The 22421-nt window shown below is 44.1% G+C and overlaps 1 protein-coding gene across 4 annotated transcripts in view; it reads right to left on the bottom strand.

The window, feature by feature from the left end:
• The window catches only part of LOC118416090 (titin-like), a 38363-nt gene extending 16990 nt beyond the window's left edge, over nucleotides 1-21373 (bottom strand). The window contains exons 1-24 of one of the 4 annotated variants that reach the window (XM_035821148.1): nucleotides 21007-21373; nucleotides 18812-18866; nucleotides 16069-16361; nucleotides 15594-15640; nucleotides 13809-13954; nucleotides 13042-13151; nucleotides 12399-12579; nucleotides 11634-11927; nucleotides 11251-11399; nucleotides 10384-10522; nucleotides 9716-10006; nucleotides 8967-9043; nucleotides 8469-8679; nucleotides 7747-8025; nucleotides 6669-7043; nucleotides 6036-6353; nucleotides 5281-5583; nucleotides 4681-4992; nucleotides 3887-4189; nucleotides 3087-3398; nucleotides 2394-2699; nucleotides 1585-1887; nucleotides 1123-1440; nucleotides 331-723 (exon numbers count right to left, since the gene is read on the bottom strand). In XM_035821148.1, the coding sequence (XP_035677041.1) occupies nucleotides 331-723; nucleotides 1123-1440; nucleotides 1585-1887; nucleotides 2394-2699; nucleotides 3087-3398; nucleotides 3887-4189; nucleotides 4681-4992; nucleotides 5281-5583; nucleotides 6036-6353; nucleotides 6669-7043; nucleotides 7747-8025; nucleotides 8469-8679; nucleotides 8967-9043; nucleotides 9716-10006; nucleotides 10384-10522; nucleotides 11251-11399; nucleotides 11634-11927; nucleotides 12399-12579; nucleotides 13042-13151; nucleotides 13809-13954; nucleotides 15594-15640; nucleotides 16069-16361; nucleotides 18812-18842 (5491 nt within the window). In that variant the 5' untranslated portion in view covers nucleotides 18843-18866; nucleotides 21007-21373. The remainder of the gene's footprint in view (nucleotides 1-330; nucleotides 724-1122; nucleotides 1441-1584; nucleotides 1888-2393; nucleotides 2700-3086; nucleotides 3399-3886; nucleotides 4190-4680; nucleotides 4993-5280; nucleotides 5584-6035; nucleotides 6354-6668; nucleotides 7044-7746; nucleotides 8026-8468; nucleotides 8680-8966; nucleotides 9044-9715; nucleotides 10007-10383; nucleotides 10523-11250; nucleotides 11400-11633; nucleotides 11928-12398; nucleotides 12580-13041; nucleotides 13152-13808; nucleotides 13955-15593; nucleotides 15641-16068; nucleotides 16362-18811; nucleotides 18867-21006) is intronic. The other 3 variants (XM_035821150.1, XM_035821151.1, XM_035821152.1) reach the window with 3 other exon arrangements.
• Between the last annotated feature and the right edge of the window lie 1048 nt (nucleotides 21374-22421).

Raw genomic sequence — 22421 nt, 5'->3', positions numbered from 1 at the left:
GTCTTTGCCTCTGTCGTCTGTAGATTTTGTCTCGCGCTCATAACTTCTGAAGATGGAGCCGGTTTAGATCTGCACCATCTATACATATCCTGCATAGATATTTGTTGTCAACATCTTAAAATCAGTGACGTCGACTGACAGATTTTGTAGAGGACAAAAAATCTGTTGTCGTCATGAGTCTGGTCAGAAAACAAAACTGGCAGTATCATATGTCACATGACACATTCTATGCATTTTAAAAAGCATTTTACGCTTGATAGATAGATTTAACAGTTGCATAGTCACACATAAGGACGAGTTTCACTGCTGTCTCGTGGCATGCCATATTACCTAGCGGCGGTGTGGTGATGACTTCAGATGGTCTCCCAGGTTTGCTTTTCCTGTCATCCTTCACAGCTATGACCCGGAAGCGATACTGCGTCCCTGGTTTCAGCCCGCGAAGCCTGCATTTCGATTTCACACACCTAGACGCCGACAGTACCCATTCCTCGCTGCCAGCTTCCTGCTTCTCGATTTCGTAACCGTTGATCTGGTCGTACCTGTCCTCGGTGCAGTTCCAAAGAGGTGTCCAGCGCAACTTGAGGGTGACGGCCTCGACATCCCAGGCGAACGGCATGCCGGGAGGTTCGATGTTTTGATTGACAGGCGGTTCGTCCGATGCTCCGCCGACCAGGACATCGTTGTCCAGGGTAGTGATTATCACTTGCGGCACAGGCTTGTCTTCTTCAAATTTTCATTTTTTTACATGAGACAAAGAGACCAATCCATGGAAAGATAAGCTTTTGCAACAGCTTAAAAAGGTGGTTGTTTGGGGATTACAATTGCATGACATATTCTCCAAGACGGGCAGTTGGACACGAGATTTGTAAAGTTGTTTCACTCCACTTGCAGAAACATTACAAGAGGAACTTTTTTGCTGTAGAGCAGCCTATTGTACATTATCATCATGCCACTTGAACGGTTCGAACACAACTGAGTTGCCACTTCTACATCTATGACTACGAGTAGCACGGGTAAAGTGGAGTGCGGGTGTGAAAGTGATTTTGCATGCGATTTATCTATAGTTATTACTACAGCATGCATATATTTTGCATAAACATTAGTAACTGTATTAATTCGCACCAGTTTCTGTCCGTTGTCCGGGAGTGATGACGACGTTGGACGGCTCGCTGTGCTCGCTCTCCTCGTCCCCTCTCATGGCCTGCACCCGGAAGTAGTAGTGTCTCCCGGGCTCCAGACCTATCACCTTACACTTGTTCCTCTTCACGCCCTTGGCCGCCTCGTTCCACTTTGAGCTTCCCTCTTCTCTCATCTCGACGTCATATCCGGTGATGTTGTCGTACCTGACGTCACTTCCGTCAGCCAGGGCGGGCCAGCGGAGTTTCGTCTGGGTTTCTTCCACGTCCCATGCTTCTGGTTTCCCGGTTGGAGGAATGCCATCTATTGGAAAAGTGACAAATAGAATAAGTGTTCTGAGAATGAACGCTAGGCCTTGAGAAATTGGAAAAATGGCAATGTGCTAATGAAAATAAGTTGACAAAAATTAGAAAAAGAAGAAAGTGGTTTCCCCCAACTATGACAAACCTGGTATAGTGACGACGTCTGATTCCTCTCCAGGTTCACTGGCGAGGTCATTTTTCAACGCCTTGACCCGGAACCACAACTTTTTATCCGGCCCAGCCATGCCCTTCAGCTTACACTTGGTGTCATCCACGTTCTTGGCCACGCACAGCCATTGGTCGGATCCCTCCTGCCTCATCTCGACGTCATATCCAGTGACGCCGTCGACTCTGTCGTCCCTTCCGTTCTCGTGCGCGTGCCACCAGAGCTTCATCTCGTTTGTCTGGACATCGTAGGCCTCTGGCTTGCCGGGTGGGTCTATCATCTCTGCAAAGGCGCCAAAGACAATGATTTATGCAACATTGTTCAAAGTGTACGACTTGAGTACAAATATGCAGTCGTTACTGCAATGGCAATCGGAGTCACCATGCCACCAGGTCACTATTTCCACAGCTGCATTGTTGATACCGGAAAACAAATTCGAAATGTCGACGTCTATATTATTTTAATGAGGTTATATATCACATAACTTCCTTGGTTATTGTAAAAGTAATCTTATCATTAATGATATTATGATTAAACAGACTTAGATTTTGACTGATGAAGGGGACGTAGACTTTACTTAGGTAGTTGTCAGATAGACGCAATATTTGATTGTGGTTGGCTGAATTTATCATTAGTCCATCTGTGGTAACCTGGAGTCCAGCTTTGTTCCGCTCCCAAAGGTCGCGATCCAGGCTACATCTGTGGTTGTCTGAGTCTATGTGGTGCACATTTTGTGATAACTGTGATTGGATTATGTGCCTTCGGTAAAGCAGGAAAGTCCAACATACCGCCGCGGGTCTCCACGATGTCCGACTCCTCTCCTGGTTCGCTCTGGCCGATGTCAGAGACGGCGCGTGCGCGGAAGCGGTAGCGCGTCCCCGGGTTCAGCCCCTTGATCTTACACTTGTACCCCTTCACACCCTTGGCCGCGTCCCGCCACCCGTCCGGCTCGTCCTCCTCCCGCAGCTCCACCTCGTACTCCGTGATACCGTCGTCCCGCCGGTAGCTGCCGTCGGGCAGGACCGGCCACTTCAGCTTGGTCTCCGTCGTCTCCACGTCCCAGGCTACCGGCTTGCCGGGTGGGTCGATGGACTCTGCAAACGACATTGTCTAATTATCCTATGGTCACCAGTTACAGGAGAATGATGCAATACAATTAATTAGCATCGTCCCTCAATCACAGACCAGCAGGCTAGCGAGAAAATAGTGTCTATAACATCAGGCGCTGTCTGCATTTTGACCGGGTGGCGATTAAAAAGCCAGTTCAGGGTTTCAAGTGCGTGTACGATGCATGTTTTTTTTTGTTAGTATGCCAGGGCCTTAGACCATAATGCGTATGCGCACTTGGAGCTGTGAGATGGCTTATTTGGACAAAATTGTCGAGTTGCTAATAGAGTAGACGGAGAGTCATGATCACTTAATTATCTATTGTTTCAGGCGTTCTGTCGCTTATTCAGGATCAAAAGAGTAATTCTCCTTACTTCTAGTGGCGGGAGTTTCTACGACGTCAGACTCCTTCCCCGGTTCGCTCTCCTCTCCCTCATCCGTGCCAGCCCTGACCCGGAAGTAGTACTTGGTCGCAGGCTGCAGTCCCGTTATCTTGCACTTGGTATCGTCCACCCCTTTAGCGGCATCGTGCCACTCTTCCTTGCCGTCCTCTCTCATCTCCACCTCGTACCGGGTGACGTTGTCGTCGCGGTACTTGCTGCCATCCTCCAGGGCTGGCCAGCTCAGCTTGGTCTCGGTCTCCTCAGTATCATAGGCCTCGGGTTTTCCCGGAGGTGTGATGGACTCTGGGAACGGACAAAAAAAGTACATTTGAGCATTGCTTTAAACCCTTGTTACACATAAACCAACCATGACCTCTCGGTCCTCAGTCGTCATCTGGAAGTTGGTCGTCGAGATATTCTTCTGTAGCTAGTCTGTGCCAGCCGACTATAATTATAAGACTTCTCAAGCCAGGAAAGTTATACTCTGCTAGAATGCCACAAGAGGAACAAATTGGAGCTAGAATACGATGGATTGCAGTCTACACCAACCCAGCCCAGCGACGACCTTGCTTGCTGGATAATGAACGGAAGCAAAGTCGTGGAACAGCTGGGGGCTTTAGGAATAATCTGCTCTGAGAAGGATTTTCAAGAGAGAGTTGTGTATATATATTTTACTGCTTTAGAATTTTGCAGCTGGGTAAAACACATATGAGCAGCTCAGGCTTTGTCTATAAAACCACTTGTCCGAAGGTTTTCCTCTGCAAATCAAGAATCAAAGTTTGATGCCTTACTCTTGATGATTGGCGTCTCCACGAGGTCCGACATCTCGCTTGGGTCACTGTTCATCTCTTTCCCAATGGCTGTGACCCGGAAGCGATAGTTGGTTCCGCCGGATAAACCAATCAGCTTGCACTTGTTGTCGTTGACGGAGGTAACCACGGTCTTCCAGTCGTCTTTTCCGTCTTCTGTCATCTCGACGTCATATTTGGTGACGCCGTCATCTCTGGTGTCACTTCCGTCCGGCAGGGCGGGCCAGCGGAGTTTTGTCTCCTCCTCTTCGACGTCCCACGCTTCAGGTTTACCTGGTGGTGCGGCTGGAAAAGATAGAAACAATGTTATCTCAACTGTGAATAGAATCCTGAAGATGAACATCTCGACGTTTCCGAAGAAGTGTTTAAAGATAGCTTATGGCCCGGTCCCATTTTTCGTACGATCAAAAACTTATGGCATTCTTGGAATAGTCGAGTATGTGTTGTACAGAATTCAGTTGTCACAGCTTTTTAATTGAAAAGTACTTGAAATAAGACAAATAAAGGTACAAGGACGAAGTGATGGCGGACGCAAGTTATACTCAACTTATTTTAGCACCGCCACGTGCACTTCCACAAATATTGAAATTAATATATAAGACAGCCTACTTGAAACTTCTACATCGAAACCGCTCGACGGTCTAAGAAAAACGTAATTACGCTTCGTTACGTACATAGAAAGGGCCTATCCGTACACGATGGAGCTTTTATGCTATACTAAGGAAAGAACGGAAAAGACGGAGCTTTTGAAAACTTCTTCCAAACTATGAACTCACGTTTCTGTGATTTGGTGATGACCACGTCTGAGTCTTCTCCTGGCTCGCTTTCGTTGTCGTCCGTCTCAGCCCGCACCCTGAAGAAGTACTTCGTGCCCGGCTTCAGCCCCACCACTCGACACTTTGTCTTCTTCACCCCTTTGGCAGCGGATTGCCACTCGTCCTCCCCGTCTTCCCTCATCTCGACGTCATATCCGGTGATGTCGTCATCCCTGGTGTCACTTCCGTTGGCCAAGGCTGGCCACCACAGTTTGGTTTGGGTCTCCTCGGTGTCCCAAGCGCCAGGCTTGCCAGGTGGCGGGACATCCCTCCCTGTAACATGTAGAGACTCTCAACACCTTTTCATATAGAGGCGTATATCAAAATGAGACCCTTTTAGATACAGGATTGCTGTATATATAATTGGTTTATTTGAGAACATATAGTTCAAAATGTCTAACAGTAACAGCCAGTCGGCTGAATTGTTGTCATACTTGACAGCAACATACTACGGCATAACATATAAGTATGAATAATACACAATCAGGTATTGTCGCTAGTATCACACAAATAAAGGGATCAATTCGGATTGTGACGTACCGATACTTAGTAATATTTTACCTCTCTTTCCTGGAGTGATGACGGCGTCAGAAGGTGGCCCGGGCTCGCTTTCCCCAAGTTCCGTGATGGCTTGCGCGCGGAAGTAGTAGCGGTTACCCGGATGTAATCCCAGAACGAGGCACTTGTTCCTCTTCACGCCCTTTGCAGTAGAGACCCAATCGTCTTCCTCCTCTTTTCTCATCTCTACGTCATATCCGGTCGTGTCGTTCCTCTCGTCCCCGCCGTCGATGAAAACGGGCCACTGTAGTTTGCACTGCTCCTCTTGTACGTCCCATGCTACTGGCTTCCCCGGAGGTGGAATACCTGAAGTCACAAATAAATAAATTGTAAGCTCAACTAAAAAGAATACCAGGGTGGTTTCTATATTCCTGTATAAATTGGTTGCCATATTTAACTAAGCATGTTTGCAGCTGACCAATAGGATTTTACTACGGCAAAACTTCGCGAAACGATGGAACTTGCGAGATCACGTCGGCTCTCGCGAGAGTAATGCCGGACGGGATCTGGAAAACGGCTTATTGTTTGAAGCTATTTGACTAAGAGACGACGACTACTACTACTACTACTACTACTACTACTACTACTACTACTACTACTACTACTACTACTACTACTACTACTGCTGCTGCTGCTACTACTACTACTACCACTACTACTGTCAGTCAGTCTAAGTCACTCGTGTGACACTACGCAAAGTGACTAAGAGACTACTAGGCACAACTGCACTGTACATGTACTCCAAACTAAAAGCCTACCTTTCTTTCCTTGAGTTACGACAACCTCCACGTCTCCAGGCTCGCTTTCTCTTTTCCCCTTCAGAGCACGCACGCGGAAGAAATAGCGGGTGGCAGGATTCAGCCCAACGACCTGACACTTCGTCTTGTTCACGCCCTTGGCCGCCGAGACCCAGTCGTCGTCGTCATCCTTCTTCATCTCTACGTCATATCCGGTGATGCCGTCGTTCCTCCAGTCACTTCCGTCCGCCAGTGCCGGCCATTTTAGTTTGGCTTCTGTCTCTTCGACGTCCCAGAACTCGGGTTTTCCGGGCGGCGGAATGGAGTCATCCTCTCGCTCTGTGGATTGAAGAATGAATGAGCATATTTTAGCGGCGTATCATGAGAAATGAGGGGCATAAACATACTGCTGAAAGGAACATATTGTCTGAAGATCTTGTTTGAAGTTTCTTGCAAAGTCCCTTGTCTTTTTTGAATTTATACATTGTATTTGGTATTTAGAAAAAAAAGGAAAATAATAACAACCATTTCAGCACCACTGACAAAGCTAGTCATACACAGATTTTTGTAATGCCTTTAAATCGTTTAACTCTGTATGATTATGAAATAGAACAAGACATATTATATTTTGCAACACTACATTTCTGGACGTACCTTGGTTTCCTGTGGTGATGACCACATCCGATGTCTCTCCATAGTCGCTCTCCCCAAGAATGGTGTTCGCCTTGACCCGGAAGTAGTACCGTGATTCCCGTTTCAGGTCACGAACGTAGCACTTGTTGGACTTGGTCCCCTTTATGACGTCCTTCCAATCGCTCTCCCCTTCCTCTTGCATCTCTACGTCGTAGCCTATCAGGTTGTCGTCCCTGGTGTCGCTGCCGTCCGGCAAGGCCGGCCAGCTGATCTTGGCGTCCCTGTCGCCGACGTCGTACGCCGCGGGCTTCCCTGGCGGCAGGATGGTCGGTCCGTCGTCCTGCAGGGAGTCTGGGTTGATGTTGATGGCCTTCATGGGCGATTGCGAGCCGCGATCTGAAAAAGAAAACGTTATTTTCAATATTCAGAACAAATCCTGACACCCTACCTATAGTCTAAAGCTACCACAATGTGCTTCGCTTTTTCTGTCATGTATAGAATATGAAAATGTTTATGGATTGGAAACCTTCAAATTCAAAGGGAGTAACATCCTACTGTAAAAGAGTCAAAGGTACAGTATTCCTTGCGAACTCTACCAGATACAGTTCATGGCTCCCACCGCGGCGGGGGGATGTCCACAACAGAACTCTGAGAAATAATGTCAGCTACACCAGTTTCAAATGTAGGACGTCCCGGTTTAGTAACAGTACTCTCCCCTATTGCGTTAGACTCCTCAATGAAAACTTGTAGTGTTTTAAGAAACAGACAAGTTAGTTTTAATGAATTCAATATGATGTACCATGTATTTGTTAAGTAATTGTGAAGAAATTATGTTAATGTGAAGAAATCGATGTACAAAAATTTGCAATTCAGCCCTTGGGCTGCAACAGTTTTTTAATCTAATAAACCATTTTCTCTCTCTCTCTCTCTCTCTCATTCCTTTGTTGCGATTTGGGAAGATCGGATTCTACATGTAGCGCTATGGCAATGATTAACATATTCAAATGACTATAAGACATGTTTATATATGGTGATCCAGTTGAGCTGAGGTATGACGGAACAAGAGCTGATATAAAGCCCATCGGAATCGTCGACTTACCAGTGAGGACGCGATCTGACTCTTCGCCGAAGTCGCCCTTCTCATACTTGGTTTTCGCGCGAGCCCTGAATCTGTAGGCAGTGGCGGAATCAAGATCCTCGATCTTCACAGGAGGCTCCTTGCAAGACGTCTTGTATTTCCAGTCATCAGAATCGTCACGGCGACATTCTACGTCATATCCGGTGAGGGCGAGCTTCGGTTGTCCTAGCGGCATCGGCCAGACAAGTGATAGGCTGTCGTCTGTGATCTTAGAGGCCTGTGGTTTTCCCGGTGTCGGAACTATGTTTGAGAAAGGACAGGGTATGAGCAATCTCCAGGAAAGTATGGCAGTCAAACGTCATTCCGTAGGAAGGAAGAGCAGAATGTGGGGTTAAAATATGATAAAATAGAAACCCAAAGGTTTCAAATGGCACAGCTCTTGGTGTATTTGTCGAAGTTAAATCTAGACCATTCTCATTCATTCGCACTTTAAGCATGTTCATTCAGAATTCTTAAGCACCAGCCTATGAAAACAACAGCATATCTAAGGACAGTGAACGATATAGACTTCCCGATATCTTTGACCTACCACTGACGTCACGTTTCCGTAGGATCACGTGACAGGTGTGAGTGACCCTCATCAGTTTTACTGATGAGGGTCAAAGTAAAACTGATGAGGGTCAAAAGATCAATCGAATATTCGTGTGCACAGTTGTGTCCGAAGGAAAGCCTTAATTTCTTACCTTTAGGTCTCCTTGTGTAGATGGGGTCGGACACACTGCTCGGGTCCCCCAGCACGTCGTCCTTCACGCCGCGCACACGGAAGCGGTACGGCGTGTCCGCCACGAGGCCCGGCACCTCGCAGTGCGTGTCCCGGGTCTTCACCACGTCCGTCTTCCACTCAGACCGCTTGTCTTCTCGCATCTCTAAGATGTACTCGTCGACGTCTTCAGACTGTTATAGGAAGGGTACATTGCATATCATATTCCATGTACAACAATTTAGCAACGGTAGAAGCAAAATTGCGATGACTTTTTCTCTCTGTTTTAATATTGCGTAATTTGGCGGAGTATGGCAATGAGATCTTCGTTTATGTCATGGGGGTATCGGTCTTGTAAATGGTAGCTTGGGTCACGTGCACGCCCGTAGCGACAAGAGCCAAATTGAATATTGATGTCCAATCACTCCAATGAAACAAGACCACGTTGGTCAATCGTTTCGTCGTATGAACGTATTCTAACCTTTTCCGGAGGCGGCCATGACAGGTTGATGCTTGACTCATCCACGTCGCTGGGCTTGGGCTTGCCGGGACGTGGGGCTGAAGGAGATATTTGATCGTTATCACGTTAATACATCGTTATAATAACGCTCCATTTCGCTAATCATCTATTGCGTTAATTTTCTCGTAATTTGTGTCAAAAATCAACGAAAGGAATGCAAAGATCACGATAGATTTAAGTTAGGCAAGGAAAACATTCTACAAGGTATGGGTATGCGCATATTGACTTTGATTTTGACTTTGACTTTATTCAGATCCACTTTTAGCTATTACAACATTATGTTGCCAGCTATTCTTCCAGTGGTCTACATAAAATACATTAATACACGCACAACATTTCATACTTACAAAACATAATATGTACATTGCAAACTATACAACTGAGAGAAAAACAAGTTCATTTAGTAACTGTGTTCCAGTGGCAAGCCATACGGTAAAGGAAGCGCTTCCTTTCTGCATTGGTCCTAGGTTTTGACAGTTTGATGCAGTTTGTTGAGAAGTCCTATTTTCGTATTATGTATAGACTATAATGATTCCATAATAAGAAAGGAATAAAAAATTGCAGTAAGTCTTACTGTAAGATAAAACATTAAGTATAGCGAGAAAGGAAAATGGTGGAATAAAACAGCACACAAAAAACAGAAGAAAGCGCAAAAGAAACAGATACGAAAGGAACAAGAAACAAGGAACAACGATTAAGGTAAAACTTACGTTTCATCTTCTCCGTTCGAATTGGGCCAACGTACTCACTGGGGTCACCCACGTCCTCCCCCTTGACCGGGATGACCCGGAAGTAGTGGTCAGTATCCGGTTTAAGACCGTCCACAGTGAAAGGCGGTTTCTTGACGGTGCTGTGGGGAGCCCACTTCTCGTCTCCCGCCTCCCACACCTCCACCCGGTACTCATCAGGCTTGGTCCGGCCCTTCGGCGTGTCCCAGGACAGGGTGGCCTCCGTGTCCTTCACATCGGAGACCTTCGGCTTTCCAGGCGTGGGGATCACCACTGGAATTTTAGGCATGGAAAATTGTTTGGTATCTACTCAAATCTAATTCTTTTTTCAACGAAACGTATTCATGATCATGACGTTGTAGGTATGGGATACCTGTTACCGAAGTAAATTTAGTTGGTTGAATTATTTGCCTTCTCTCAGTAGGCAGAATTAAACAGATATTGTTCAAAGACTATAAAACAATAGACCCGTGAAAACTCATAACACCTTTGAAGATTTTTGATGAAAAAAACTTTGCTGCTCAGAGATTGGTCTATTCCAAAACAATCAGGAGCTCTTAAGCCCTTGAGCACTGACCAGTACGTCATCATTTTCAACCCCGAAATAAAAGCCAGTAAGGCATCCAGCCCCGAGGTGTCGCCAAAAATACCTTTCTGTCTGTCCGTACGAACGACGTCGGAGGGGTCGCTAGGCATGCTGACGTCATCTCCGGCTAGAGATCGCACGCGGAACCGGTATGGAGTCTCTGGATCTAAACCGCTCAACTGGCATCTGGTATCCTTGAACGTCTGAAGTGGAGAGTAAACATATTTGTTTTGAAGAAAATCACAAGACATTTGTATAGAATCATCCCACTTTTATAATGAAAAAGGCCCACGGCTATGAAAATCATCTCTGAATATTTTTCAAAGTACTAGCTTCAATTACTGAAAGATGGTCCTGTAACGATCCCTAAAGTAGAGACGGGGGTGGTATCGGTGTCTGGACACCTTTGCTCGATCACTGGGGTCACGTGCTCGTGATGTCACGTGCCAGAAGTAATGAGCCATTTGTCCTGACGGCGACTTGAGTTTCAATTGCAAATTTGGTAGGTTCTGACTTATTCTTGTCTTGGAACACAATTATCAATAAGTTCTTAACGGTAGGGAATCAAATGTAGTAAGAGGATGGTGAACAATCAATTAAAAGCTAAGACATTTTCTGTTTTGATGTCACGTTAATGGATCTTTGGTACTATGGATCTTTGTGATATTGGTTTGCATATTGGTGACAGTAGATGTCACCGGATAACGATAAGTTCGGTTATGGGCATGGCCCTCTAACGGCATTGTACTGCAGTGGAATTTCCGCCTTTTGTATCGCTTATTTTGAACATGCTCTGGTTACGATTGTTAAGTGGTCGGTAGTTTTTGAAAAAATCTTGAATTTTTAAAAATTATGTTTTAGGCGCCTAGCAGACATTCTGGGACTGCAGGGATGTACTTATTGTATGTACTACTGTCCTATATATAGCTACCTCAATGCATGACGTCCACTCGTCTCTGCCCTCTCGGCGGTGCTCCACGGCATATTCCAAGGGTTTCCGCCCTCCGTCCGGCGGCGACCACGTCAATGTCACGTCCCTGTCCGTGACGTCAGTGGCCAACGGTCGTCCCGGGGGGTACACTGCGGCGGGGCAGATATCAGGGTAAAATATCACATACAATTTAATCCATCAAATGCAGACGCTGCTAGGTTCTGACGATCACAAAACTGCGTTTATGCTATGCCCTAGGTTTTACTCTGAGCTCTAAGATTTTATGCTTTAAAAGTGAGTTGATGATATTCAAAGTAAACGAAACTTTATTTGTTCGTAGCAACTGTGTTGATGCGTAGACCTTTCAATAACTCTCTACTTACGAGGCTCCTTCTTCGTCCGAACGATTTCGGACATCTCTCCTGGTTGGCTGATGTCTGACCCGGCACACGCTCTGACCCGGAAGCGATAAGGCGTATCCGGTTGTAGGTCCCTGATCTCACAGCTCGTGTCGCTGTCCTTCAGCACCTCCGTCCAGTTGGACTGGTTGGACTCCCTGTCCTTCCGCGATTCCACGATGTAGCGGTCCACCCTGGACTTGTCGTGCGGCTTGGGCCAGGTCAGCCGGGCGGTGGTCTCGGTGACGTCAGTCGCGATAGGTTTGCCGGGAGGATCTCCTGTGGAAAGTTTATGACGCAAAATGTAGAAATGTGAGAAAGGGGTAGAAACAGACAGCAACAACATCCTGACTCCCGAGATTCGAACCCGCCCCGATCCCGGGTCGCCCGACCACGAACCCAGCACGCAACCGATTACGCCAAAAAGCTACAAGCCATTCGTCATGGTCGTTTGGCGGTGCTTGAACCCCACTGTTGCAGAATTTAGATCAAATCTTTATGGCAGGTCTTAAAGCGTTTTGTTGTCTTTACATCATGTATCATGGAAATGTCTTCAATTGACTAGTACATGTTACTGTACCATTGAAGAACGGATTAGGCATGCTGAAAACTAGATCGGTAGAGGGAAAGAGAACAGAAAGGGCAAACAATGAATGAAAAATGACAGAGGGACCCCAAATGATAGGAAGAAAAGAATCTTACTTTAAAGTTTTATGCTTAGTCCCTTATCAATAATGGAATAGCCCTTACGTCTACTCTTGAGGGTCCGTATGGGGTCTGACTGGTAGCTGGGTTCGCTCTCGTCCGTGTCGGTGACTGCGCGTGCGCGGAAGCGGTAGATGGTGTCCGGAGTGAGGCCGGCGATCCGGCAGGACGTCTCCGTGCAGACGTTCTTAGAGGAGGTCCACTCGGACTGGTGCTGCTGGCGAACCTGGGCAAGGGAGGGAGCCATTTAATATCACACAGTGTATGTGTTACTAAGTTGTCTTTGAAAAATACTGGACATCTCATACAGAGACAGGATAAGAAACAAAGACGTCTACCGCAGAACACATCAGAGAAAAGTGGTAAGAAAGAGACCACTAAGATGGCTAAGACATGTCCTGAGACTGGGAGAGAACAGAACGGCGAGACTTGACTGCAAGAAGAAACAGGAGAAAGCAAACATTGAAATCAAATGTAGAGAAGGACCTTGAAGCTATTGGAAGCTGCTGGTACAGAGCAAAGCGGGAAGCACAAAATGGAAAACACTGATAGGTGGGAAATGACTGTCCGATGTCGGACTCTTTTTATTTTAGACACAGGTCAGCGATACCACAAAATAGTGCAAACAAAATTGTATTGAGATCAGCACACAAACAAAATTGTCATTTCCGTGAGCAGTCGTTCTTACCTCAAGTTTGTAGCCCACGATTTCGTCCAGTCTTTTTGTAGGCGGTTGCCATGACAACAAGGCCGACGTCTCGCTAACTTCGGAACCAATCGGCTTGCTCGGTGAGGGAACTTTGGAGAAAGAAGAAGAGTAACGTTGCATGAGACAGTATGAAACATATATATATAACAAGAAATGTCGAAATCATTATCACACAGTTTCGTCCATCAACAACCGAATACTGCCATACGATTTGATAGAGATATTCTATTATTATGCGCTGTCAATGTATTGTTTCCACCAAACTACAGCTCGAGTGGAATAGAGAAGAAAGGCTGAGGTTGGCAATCGTTGTCATGTCGATCTGCTATAATGGAAAATTCAGGTTGGGGTGTACAAACTCAGTCTCAAGATCCACCCTACCCTATTGCACACCATACTATCAAGTTTTGTACGGAAAGCACTAGGCCTAGCTAGTCACTATTTTTCAACAGAACTTTTACACAAAAATAACCCAGGGGAAGATTTCTTCCGTTATTAAATGGGGTTATGAAATGACTATCTATTGGCTATTTTGCACCGAAAATAAGGAAAATATTTTCACCATATCCAAGAATCTAGAATTTCTTGCACGGCTACCAATACGACTAATCTAACTTGATACAAATGCGTTACGTCTACATACGTGACGCCACCGAAGAAAGATGTTTGTGTTTCTTTTCCTCAGTGCTGCTCCCGCCATTTTTGGCGACACCCCAGGAGCGGAGGCATTTCTGACTCTATCTTACCTCGCAGGCAATATGGATCGGACAGACCCGGGTCAGTGTCCGGATACGTACTTGACCTGACTGCCGTGGGGACCAAACTGGACCTCCTGGCGACCACCGGAACGCCATGGCGAACATCGGCCTGGGGCTCCTCGTCTTGGTGGTCACTAGAAGTAAGTCAGAAGGTGAACGGGAAAGAAAGTTAGCGTCCTTCACACCAAGGAGGTTTTGATGACGTGATCGCTGCCTTATTAAAACCTCATTGTTCACACATAATATTGTGTATAAGGCGGGACTATCCTCGTTTCCTTAGCCCTTAGGTCCCACACTAGTGTAAGCACAGACGTCTTCACGTCTTTGTTGTCCCTGCGTTAGAGAATGAAAGTGAAAGAAAGTTAGAGTCCCTCTCGTATGATATGGTGTATAGGGCTTGGCGGCCACCATCTTTGTTGCCTTAGCTCTTTGGCAGCACACCTGTGCAAGCACAGATGGTCTTCACCTCTTGGTTTCCTTGTAGGCAAATGGGATCGCGGATGACACCGTATAAGCACCGTATAAGTGACGCATTGCGAATGTAGAACAAAGTGAGGGGTCCCCTTTGTGTGTATCCCTTGGAGTCCTTGTTGCACCAATGTGATCAACATACAACACCCTGGTGACATTCTACCACAATAGGTATCATTCAATAAACATAAAGTCGCTCATGGAAATATACATCCGGTCCTCTTATGTAATCGAACATCTAATCTTACACATAGCATACTTGTCGTGTCCCGAACCGTGCCCATCCTGTTCCGTGCCCCTTCAGGCACCGGAAAGGGACACGGCAAGACTATCCAGGCCTGTGCCCGAAAGCGCTGTCAATCACTGTGTTTGACGGGACAGTGATATAATTCTTCACGCCCATGTTCCTATTTATGATTCCTGTCTCCATGTAACCAAATCAAATACCATCGATGACGTCACGGTGGACACGTCAGCCGGTTCGAAACCTCATACCCTGGCATGCGAAAAACGCTATTTTGAACAAGAAATAAAACAAACTTTATAACATCTTTCTACTGCATGTTGTATTTTGATGTCACAAGGACTTTTAGTTTAACGTCACTTCTTGAGTGCCAATGCAAAAGGAAGAGTAGATGAAACTTCTCACGGTAATTTTGCTCCCTATGGATTATTTTCACATACCCGGTATTCTGCACTGTCTCATATCTTGTATACACCGTCTGCAAATTTCCGCCACATTAATTTTTCCTTTTGTTAAAAAGATGTCGATGATATGTATGCGGTATAATTATCTGACTATCACTTGGCTGTAAATAGCCCGAACACCTGTTTTATCTTGATAACGTATCAGATCGAACCGTTTTGTTTGATGGTGTGGCTAGAATTCGTGGACAAAATAGAGCAACGCGGCTGTTGACCCCTGAATGTAACGAGGATCATGTTTTAAAACGATCTACGGAATACAAAGCCACTGCCAGGGACTATCACCAGGCCTAATTTTTCTACTTGGCTTCAAAATTACGTCATAATTTCTTAAATGGTGCGGACTATCAGGAGCAGAGTCACTACAGTGTTGTTGTTTTTTTTTTGCAGATGTTCGCATGCTGCAAATCATTTGATGCAGAAATAGCTAATCTATCGTTTTAAGCTTATCCAGTCTTTGGGATAAATTATCTTAAGCCTGGTAAATAGACGACAATACATACATTATATACAACATATTAAGTAACCAATAAAAAACGAACAATCCAAAGCCAAGTAGATAAATCGACGAGCATTAACTGGATTATCCACCCTTACCTAGCAGATCCGTCATCCCTGCCGTCTTTGTCGGAGTCTCCCCCGTCCTTGACAAGAACATGAGAATAATGTAAGTTCTTGCACTGTATGTTGTATGTTGTATTCTTGTATTGTAATGGCTTCAACGCTAACGGACTGACTGACACATGGAGATTTTCTGATTTTGCACTTGTTAACGATTTTTTGTATTCTTCAGTTGTCAATTTATGTCGCATTTAACTTATTTTGACGTCAACTGTAAGAGAGAGAGAGGCAAGCAGAGAAAATGGGAGGATAGAGAGATATCTGTGCAGAGAGAGGGGGAAGGTCTAAAGGGAGCAGAGAGAGAGAGAAAGAAGAGCGGTGATCCACACATTCACACAGCGTGAGTGAATAAGTGATTGAGAGAGAGAGAGAGAGAGAGAGCGAGAAAGAAAGAAAGATAGAGAGAGAAGACTTTATTTGATTACACCGAATTGACTGAAAGAAAACCCACTTCGCCGGAATCGTTGTGGCTATCGTCGCTACCGCTCTCGTACTCCCTCTCGTCCCCGGAGTGCTCATCATCATCCTTATCCTCCCTCGGGAAGGTGACGGCATTTTGTCTCTTGAGGACGCACTTCTTACACTGACACGGCCTCTTTTTCTTCCTGTCAGGCGAGACGTAACGGGACTTGTAGTCTATGTCATCCTTCCTGTCCTCCCAGAGTCGTCCGCGGTTGCGGGAGAAGGGGTCCTTGGGGACCGTGAGCTTCTTCTTTTTGAGCTTTGGTACGAAAGGTGGAGGAGCTGTGGAAGTAGTGAGAGTAAGTGTAACACAAAAGGCATTGGCGTCTCTTAGCATAACGCGAAAAGCCATGCCATAGGTCTCTCTTGGGGTTGTAGTTTGGGGATCCTCGGCATAAGCTTCTATCTCAGCATAACAAACTACGCCAACCCCGGTACGTGACTCTACATGCCTGGATTTAAGGGCCTTTGCAGCTAAAGGAGGCGGGAAAAATTTCATTTTGAAAATGTACCGAAGGGCTGGCCTGTGTGGACCATGACAACAGTATGTATTCCGACTGTTAGAAAAATTACTTATACGGGCTTAGTTGCAGTCGACACCGTGTACCAATACAGCTCCGTTCTCCAAGTCTGCCTGACAGGTATATAGACCACTGCCTGACTGGTAATCTAATCCAAGGAAATTATACATATTTTTGAGCTAATCCAAGGAAATTATACATATTTTTAGAGAGCCCAGAAAATCGCGCCTACTACTCATGGTAACTTTTAGCAACTGCAGCCTGAAAAGCAGCGTTTAAAATCAACTTCTGCAATTGTCGGACCAAACAAGAAATAAAACAGATGTACAACCTTAAGTAGTATCTTCAATCATCTAAACTTATAGATACTCACTATAGAAGTCCACACTTAATCGGCGGGTAGAGATACGACGGGTAAGGGTGTGCGGTATGCTTTTTCGACGACTAGACAAACTGATTGCTGTTTTCCAACGGGCCCGGGCATCCATTTCTTTTGATAACCCTTACGCTATCCCACACAAAACTTTCTGGAGCTAAGCCACACGCATAAACACCCTCAAGAACGTGGGAGAATCTCAGAAACGACCGGGGAAAGCTAAATTCTATACCGTGCGTAAAACTTCTGCGCCCAGGGCTTGGTCTTCCTGGTAGTACGCTTGCTAGCACAACTGGACATGGCGGTCTGTTTTGGCAAAACTGGACGTATCTAGGCTATTATGTATCATCAACACCCGTTATAGACATGATTGAATAGTGTCCAAGGCTTGCGCAATTAGATAAAATCCTCGTCATTTTGTCGTGGTGGATGTTCTCTTGGTCAAAGGAAATGACATTCCTAATTGAATCGTATCCAAGATACATTTATATGTGGAATTAGGCTAGATTATCGTCCCTTTTTCTATGTGAACGTCCGTATGGTCACGTATTAAATGGAAATTACATTCCTGCACGTACGTAACATGTGTACACACTAACTGGTGGACGTCCCCCCCCCTTCTGAAAATGTTGTACATGGCAGACGTGATCGATCTGAAAGGCTTTGTCATTCTTTGAGACTTTGTATAAATCAGAAGCAGACAGTTGTCTGGATAGATGTATGCATTACATGTACCTGTGCAGTACAAGAACTTCTAGACCTTATCCCTTCACCTGTAATCATTCACTTTACAACTTTTGAAGATCGAACTGTAATGCACCTCTCTGAACCCCGGCGGTGTTGTGAAATGTTCTCTCGAGGGAGAGCACAATATTTCGGAATTTTTTGCGGGAAGTTTTCGAAAATATCAAAACTTATTCAAAACGGAACTGAACTTTTGAGGAATGATTTGCGTTGCAAGGCAAAAGAAATAAGATAACTAATCGACTAGCCATATAACTAACTAGTGATTACTAGACCATTATTTGCGGTAAACAAGTGGTAGAGTGGTGTGTGTCTACAGTAGTGAGTCGTACATGCACCTTTGTCGCTTTCGTCTGACGGTGGCCGCGTGTGGTCTACGCCATTGAAACTCTGCCGTTCTGTTAAGCATGGGTGAAAAGTTACGTGCAAGAAAACAAAATAAAACAAACGAGTGTAACATATGAAGAACAATACATATACCATCACGCAATCGATATACACGAAAATAAATCAAAATCATAAGTTTGAACTGAAAATTCACTGGAAATCAATGAAGTTGCTTGACACTAAGGTATCCAGAAACTTATTGTAAACGTACTATTTTTAAAGAGCAACCTATGATTTCTCACCATCACGCACTTTGAAGTATGGCCAATACATGTTTGCGATATGTTATGTTACACCTGGATGTAATGTCAAGAGGGTACTCGGAGGTTGAGGCGTATCAGTTTGCATCATTGCTATTAAACGCAACTGCTGCATTATTCAAATTCAATGCTGAGTTGACAATACAACTTTTTCATTCAGAAATTATCATCTGAAGTATCGTTAAAAATTATAAACTGTACATATCGGATGTGTCCTTAGTGATCCCACATTACACAATGTCCTTGATGGGATGCATTTCATTCAAAGAAAACGCAAACGCACGAAAGGATGTTACCGCATCAAACCTACCTTATTTCTGTATGCAAGTTAAAGCTTTCATCATAATCCCCTAATAATCAATTCCCTATAAACCATTCAAGTACACTCACGCATAAACTATGCAACGCGTTGGGACCAACAAAGCGATATTAAAGTTGACTCACTGTGATAAAGCCTCCTATTGGTCGACGACATAGTTCAAAATCCGGCAGTTGAAACCTGGGACAGACAGCAAAACACATGTAAACATTAGCAAATTCTCCAACCGTCTATATCTTAACTTCTTCTCTTAGGCAGGCTTTATTGTCGGCCTGTCCCATACTAAGGTAAAGCACTTTCGAAAAAAAAACCCACAACAAATTATACGATTTTCTCTCCAAAATCGTCACTTTGATATAGTTGGTCAACTGAATGGGTCGGCAAAACATACGCAAAGTACATGTGTACTACAAATAACTATCATAACAGAATATTTATTGACGCAAGAAAAAGTACAGAGCTTTTGCATCTTGAGAGTTGTCACTAAATTTATAAGATATATCTTAATCTGCTCATGGCAACGAGACTCTTGAAATCTGTTAAAGAAATGGAAATAGCTTATTGCGTAGTACATCATATCTAGAGCATTCCATAACAAGTTGGAAGTTAGTTTCCTCTTGTTCTTGACAAAATGGACGAAACCTTTGGGCAGGGGCTATATCATATGCCATCAACCCACGTTGCGTTAAAAGTCCCATTGTACCATATGGTTCTATGCGATACACAAAGAAATAAAGACTGCATGTTTAATGAATTATTTATCTGTTGTTGGTAAAGAAACAAAAGTGTTAAAGCTGTTGGTATTTTGCTTAAAATGACGGGTCCCATGGGGCGGTGTCTGGCGTGGATAACGTTGGGTATTCGTGCGAGAAATGTCTGTGATTTCCTGCGTCGTAATTGAATCAATCTACGGTATTGGAAAAGCTACAGAAACAGCAAGGAACCTTGCTGATCTACGTGCCACTACTAAGGCACTACAAGGTGGACTGACCGCAATTCAAAATGGGTGCAGATCTGGGGATGATAAGCTTGTGTGTTGCATAGTGTAGCGGGCAAACAAAATTGTGCAGTCAAACTTGTATAGTAGAAAATACCAATAGATAACCAATAGATAAACTACAATTTACCAAATAATTCAATAACGAAGGATGTCGTTTGCTAATGACGTCATGTGATTTGAAGGGCATCCGTGTCAATGCCCTGCCTACACAAGTGTCTCTGTGTGTTTAACGTCAATTATGAAAGGCACGTAATTACATTGTGTTCAAGATTGTTTAGTTTTGTCTCTTGGCAATATGTCCCTTTGTTTAATAAGATAATCAATTATTAATGATCGTAACCGCCTGTTCAACAAAACAGATTAATAAATGTCCGTATTGTCCGCACATAACTATATTCGTTAAGTATTCAATTTAACCTAGTATCTCCTGATTTAAAACATTTCTCAATCTTGTGAAAGTTCAGTTTGCACAATTTTTTGTGCATCGTATATACTATGTAATTTGTGTTGTGAAACCGGATTACATGATGAATTGATCTAAATGGAAACTGAAACGAAAGAATATTCAAATGACAAAAAACTCGAACTCAATGCAATTTCAAATATTTAGCCCGACAGAAACGGACATACCTTAAGAAATAGCTCATTACCAATTACGATTTATGTAGTAAAGTTACACCACAGATACAAACTACATGTCTATTACCCTATGTCCTACAGTTAAAGCAATACTGACAAATTTAATTCAAATTCATCTTTCTAAATATGCGTTTTGATAAACATGAGTTTTGATAAACGAACCTACCTGTTCTTGTATTTCTATTGTTACAAGGAAGCGAGATGAATTTGAATACACATAGCAGATTTCGGCATTTTACGTGTGTAGCTTGAATGTATATTTTAAAACTATTGGTTCTGCTGTGACCTATTCTTCACTCAATGTGGGCAAACATAATTGTATGTACTGTTCAAAAATATATATATTGTTCCCACATTACACGACACAGGTGGCATACAGGACGGTAGAGCAAGATGGCGATTTTGCCCAATAGTTGAATGACAACAAAATTATGGCTATAGGCTTGAACATAGTAATCATAGAAATCATAACGGAAATTCAACATGTTATCAAATCTCGGTCCCTTGACTAGGACTACCTAAAGCAGTGCCAGAGCTTACACATCACAAACTTTCTGACATTCTAGGCCAGTCTATAGATACGATTTGCAAATACGCAAAATAAGCCGTAGTCAAATTGCTTAAAAATTGAATTATGAAAAAAATTATTTACAAAAATCGAATTGAAGAAACAAAACTTACCGTTATGATAGCAGCAAGTAGAAATACAGCAGCGATACGCGGTACGGTTTTTCCTGAGTCGCGAACTAAGCTCTGTCCCTGTATGCGGTGTGTCCGGAATCTGGGTCTAGTGTTGACTAGAGATGTGCCGGTATGTTTGGGTTGAACGTCACCTCGCGACGTTGGACGCTAAGGTAACGCCATTGTTCGGTTCCCCCGGGATGAGATGCGTTATTATCACGGCCGTCACCCTGGGACACCCGCCCGCACAACGCACGGGATGTTTTTGTGAAGGGCGGCGAGTCAGCGGCAAATTGATCGTGATGAATTGTTCACCGGAAGCACGCGATTAGGAGGACGCATGAGTCGTTACCGGCTCATTCTTGTGTAAAAAATTCGTGTGGGAACTAAGAAGAGATAGTATCTTAATAAGTACCCTAATGGACTTACAATGTTCCAATCATTTTTACCCTAATTTTGTTTGCTTACTTGAAGGCTTAAGGTTTAAAAATTTATTCATATTTTACTTCAGGACAGTTCGCCCCTGAAGTGTAGTGCCATCATTCTTCAGTTTTATCAATTCTTTTCTTTTCCATTTTTTTCTTCGCATCCTATGTATCGGCATCGTTACTTGGTATAATTCACATGTCTTTTGCTGACATTTCCAACATACTGAACTTAACGTTCCACAGGCCAGGGCTCTTCCAGTGCTCTAGTATCCTAGCAGATGTTATGGTAGCAAATCGTAAAATTTTCCTGACAATTCTCCAACCGTCTATATCTTAACTTCTTCTCTTAGGCAGGCTTTATTGTCGGCCTGTCCCATACTAAGGTAAAGCACTTTCGAAAAAAAAACCCACAACAAATTATACGATTTTCTCTCCAAAATCGTCACTTTGATATAGTTGGTCAACTGAATGGGTCGGCAAAACATACGCAAAGTACATGTGTACTACAAATAACTATCATAACAGAATATTTATTGACGCAAGAAAAAGTACAGAGCTTTTGCATCTTGAGAGTTGTCACTAAATTTATAAGATATATCTTAATCTGCTCATGGCAACGAGACTCTTGAAATCTGTTAAAGAAATGGAAATAGCTTATTGCGTAGTACATCATATCTAGAGCATTCCATAACAAGTTGGAAGTTAGTTTCCTCTTGTTCTTGACAAAATGGACGAAACCTTTGGGCAGGGGCTATATCATATGCCATCAACCCACGTTGCGTTAAAAGTCCCATTGTACCATATGGTTCTATGCGATACACAAAGAAATAAAGACTGCATGTTTAATGAATTATTTATCTGTTGTTGGTAAAGAAACAAAAGTGTTAAAGCTGTTGGTATTTTGCTTAAAATGACGGTTCCCATGGGGCGGTGTCTGGCGTGGATAACGTTGGGTATTCGTGCGAGAAATGTCTGTGATTTCCTGCG

The sequence above is a fragment of the Branchiostoma floridae genome, chromosome 5, assembly GCF_000003815.2.
Source record: "Branchiostoma floridae strain S238N-H82 chromosome 5, Bfl_VNyyK, whole genome shotgun sequence".
NCBI lineage: Eukaryota > Metazoa > Chordata > Leptocardii > Amphioxiformes > Branchiostomatidae > Branchiostoma > Branchiostoma floridae.
The sequence above is the reverse complement of the archived record's forward strand: the minus strand, read 5'-3'. Positions and strand labels throughout refer to the sequence as shown.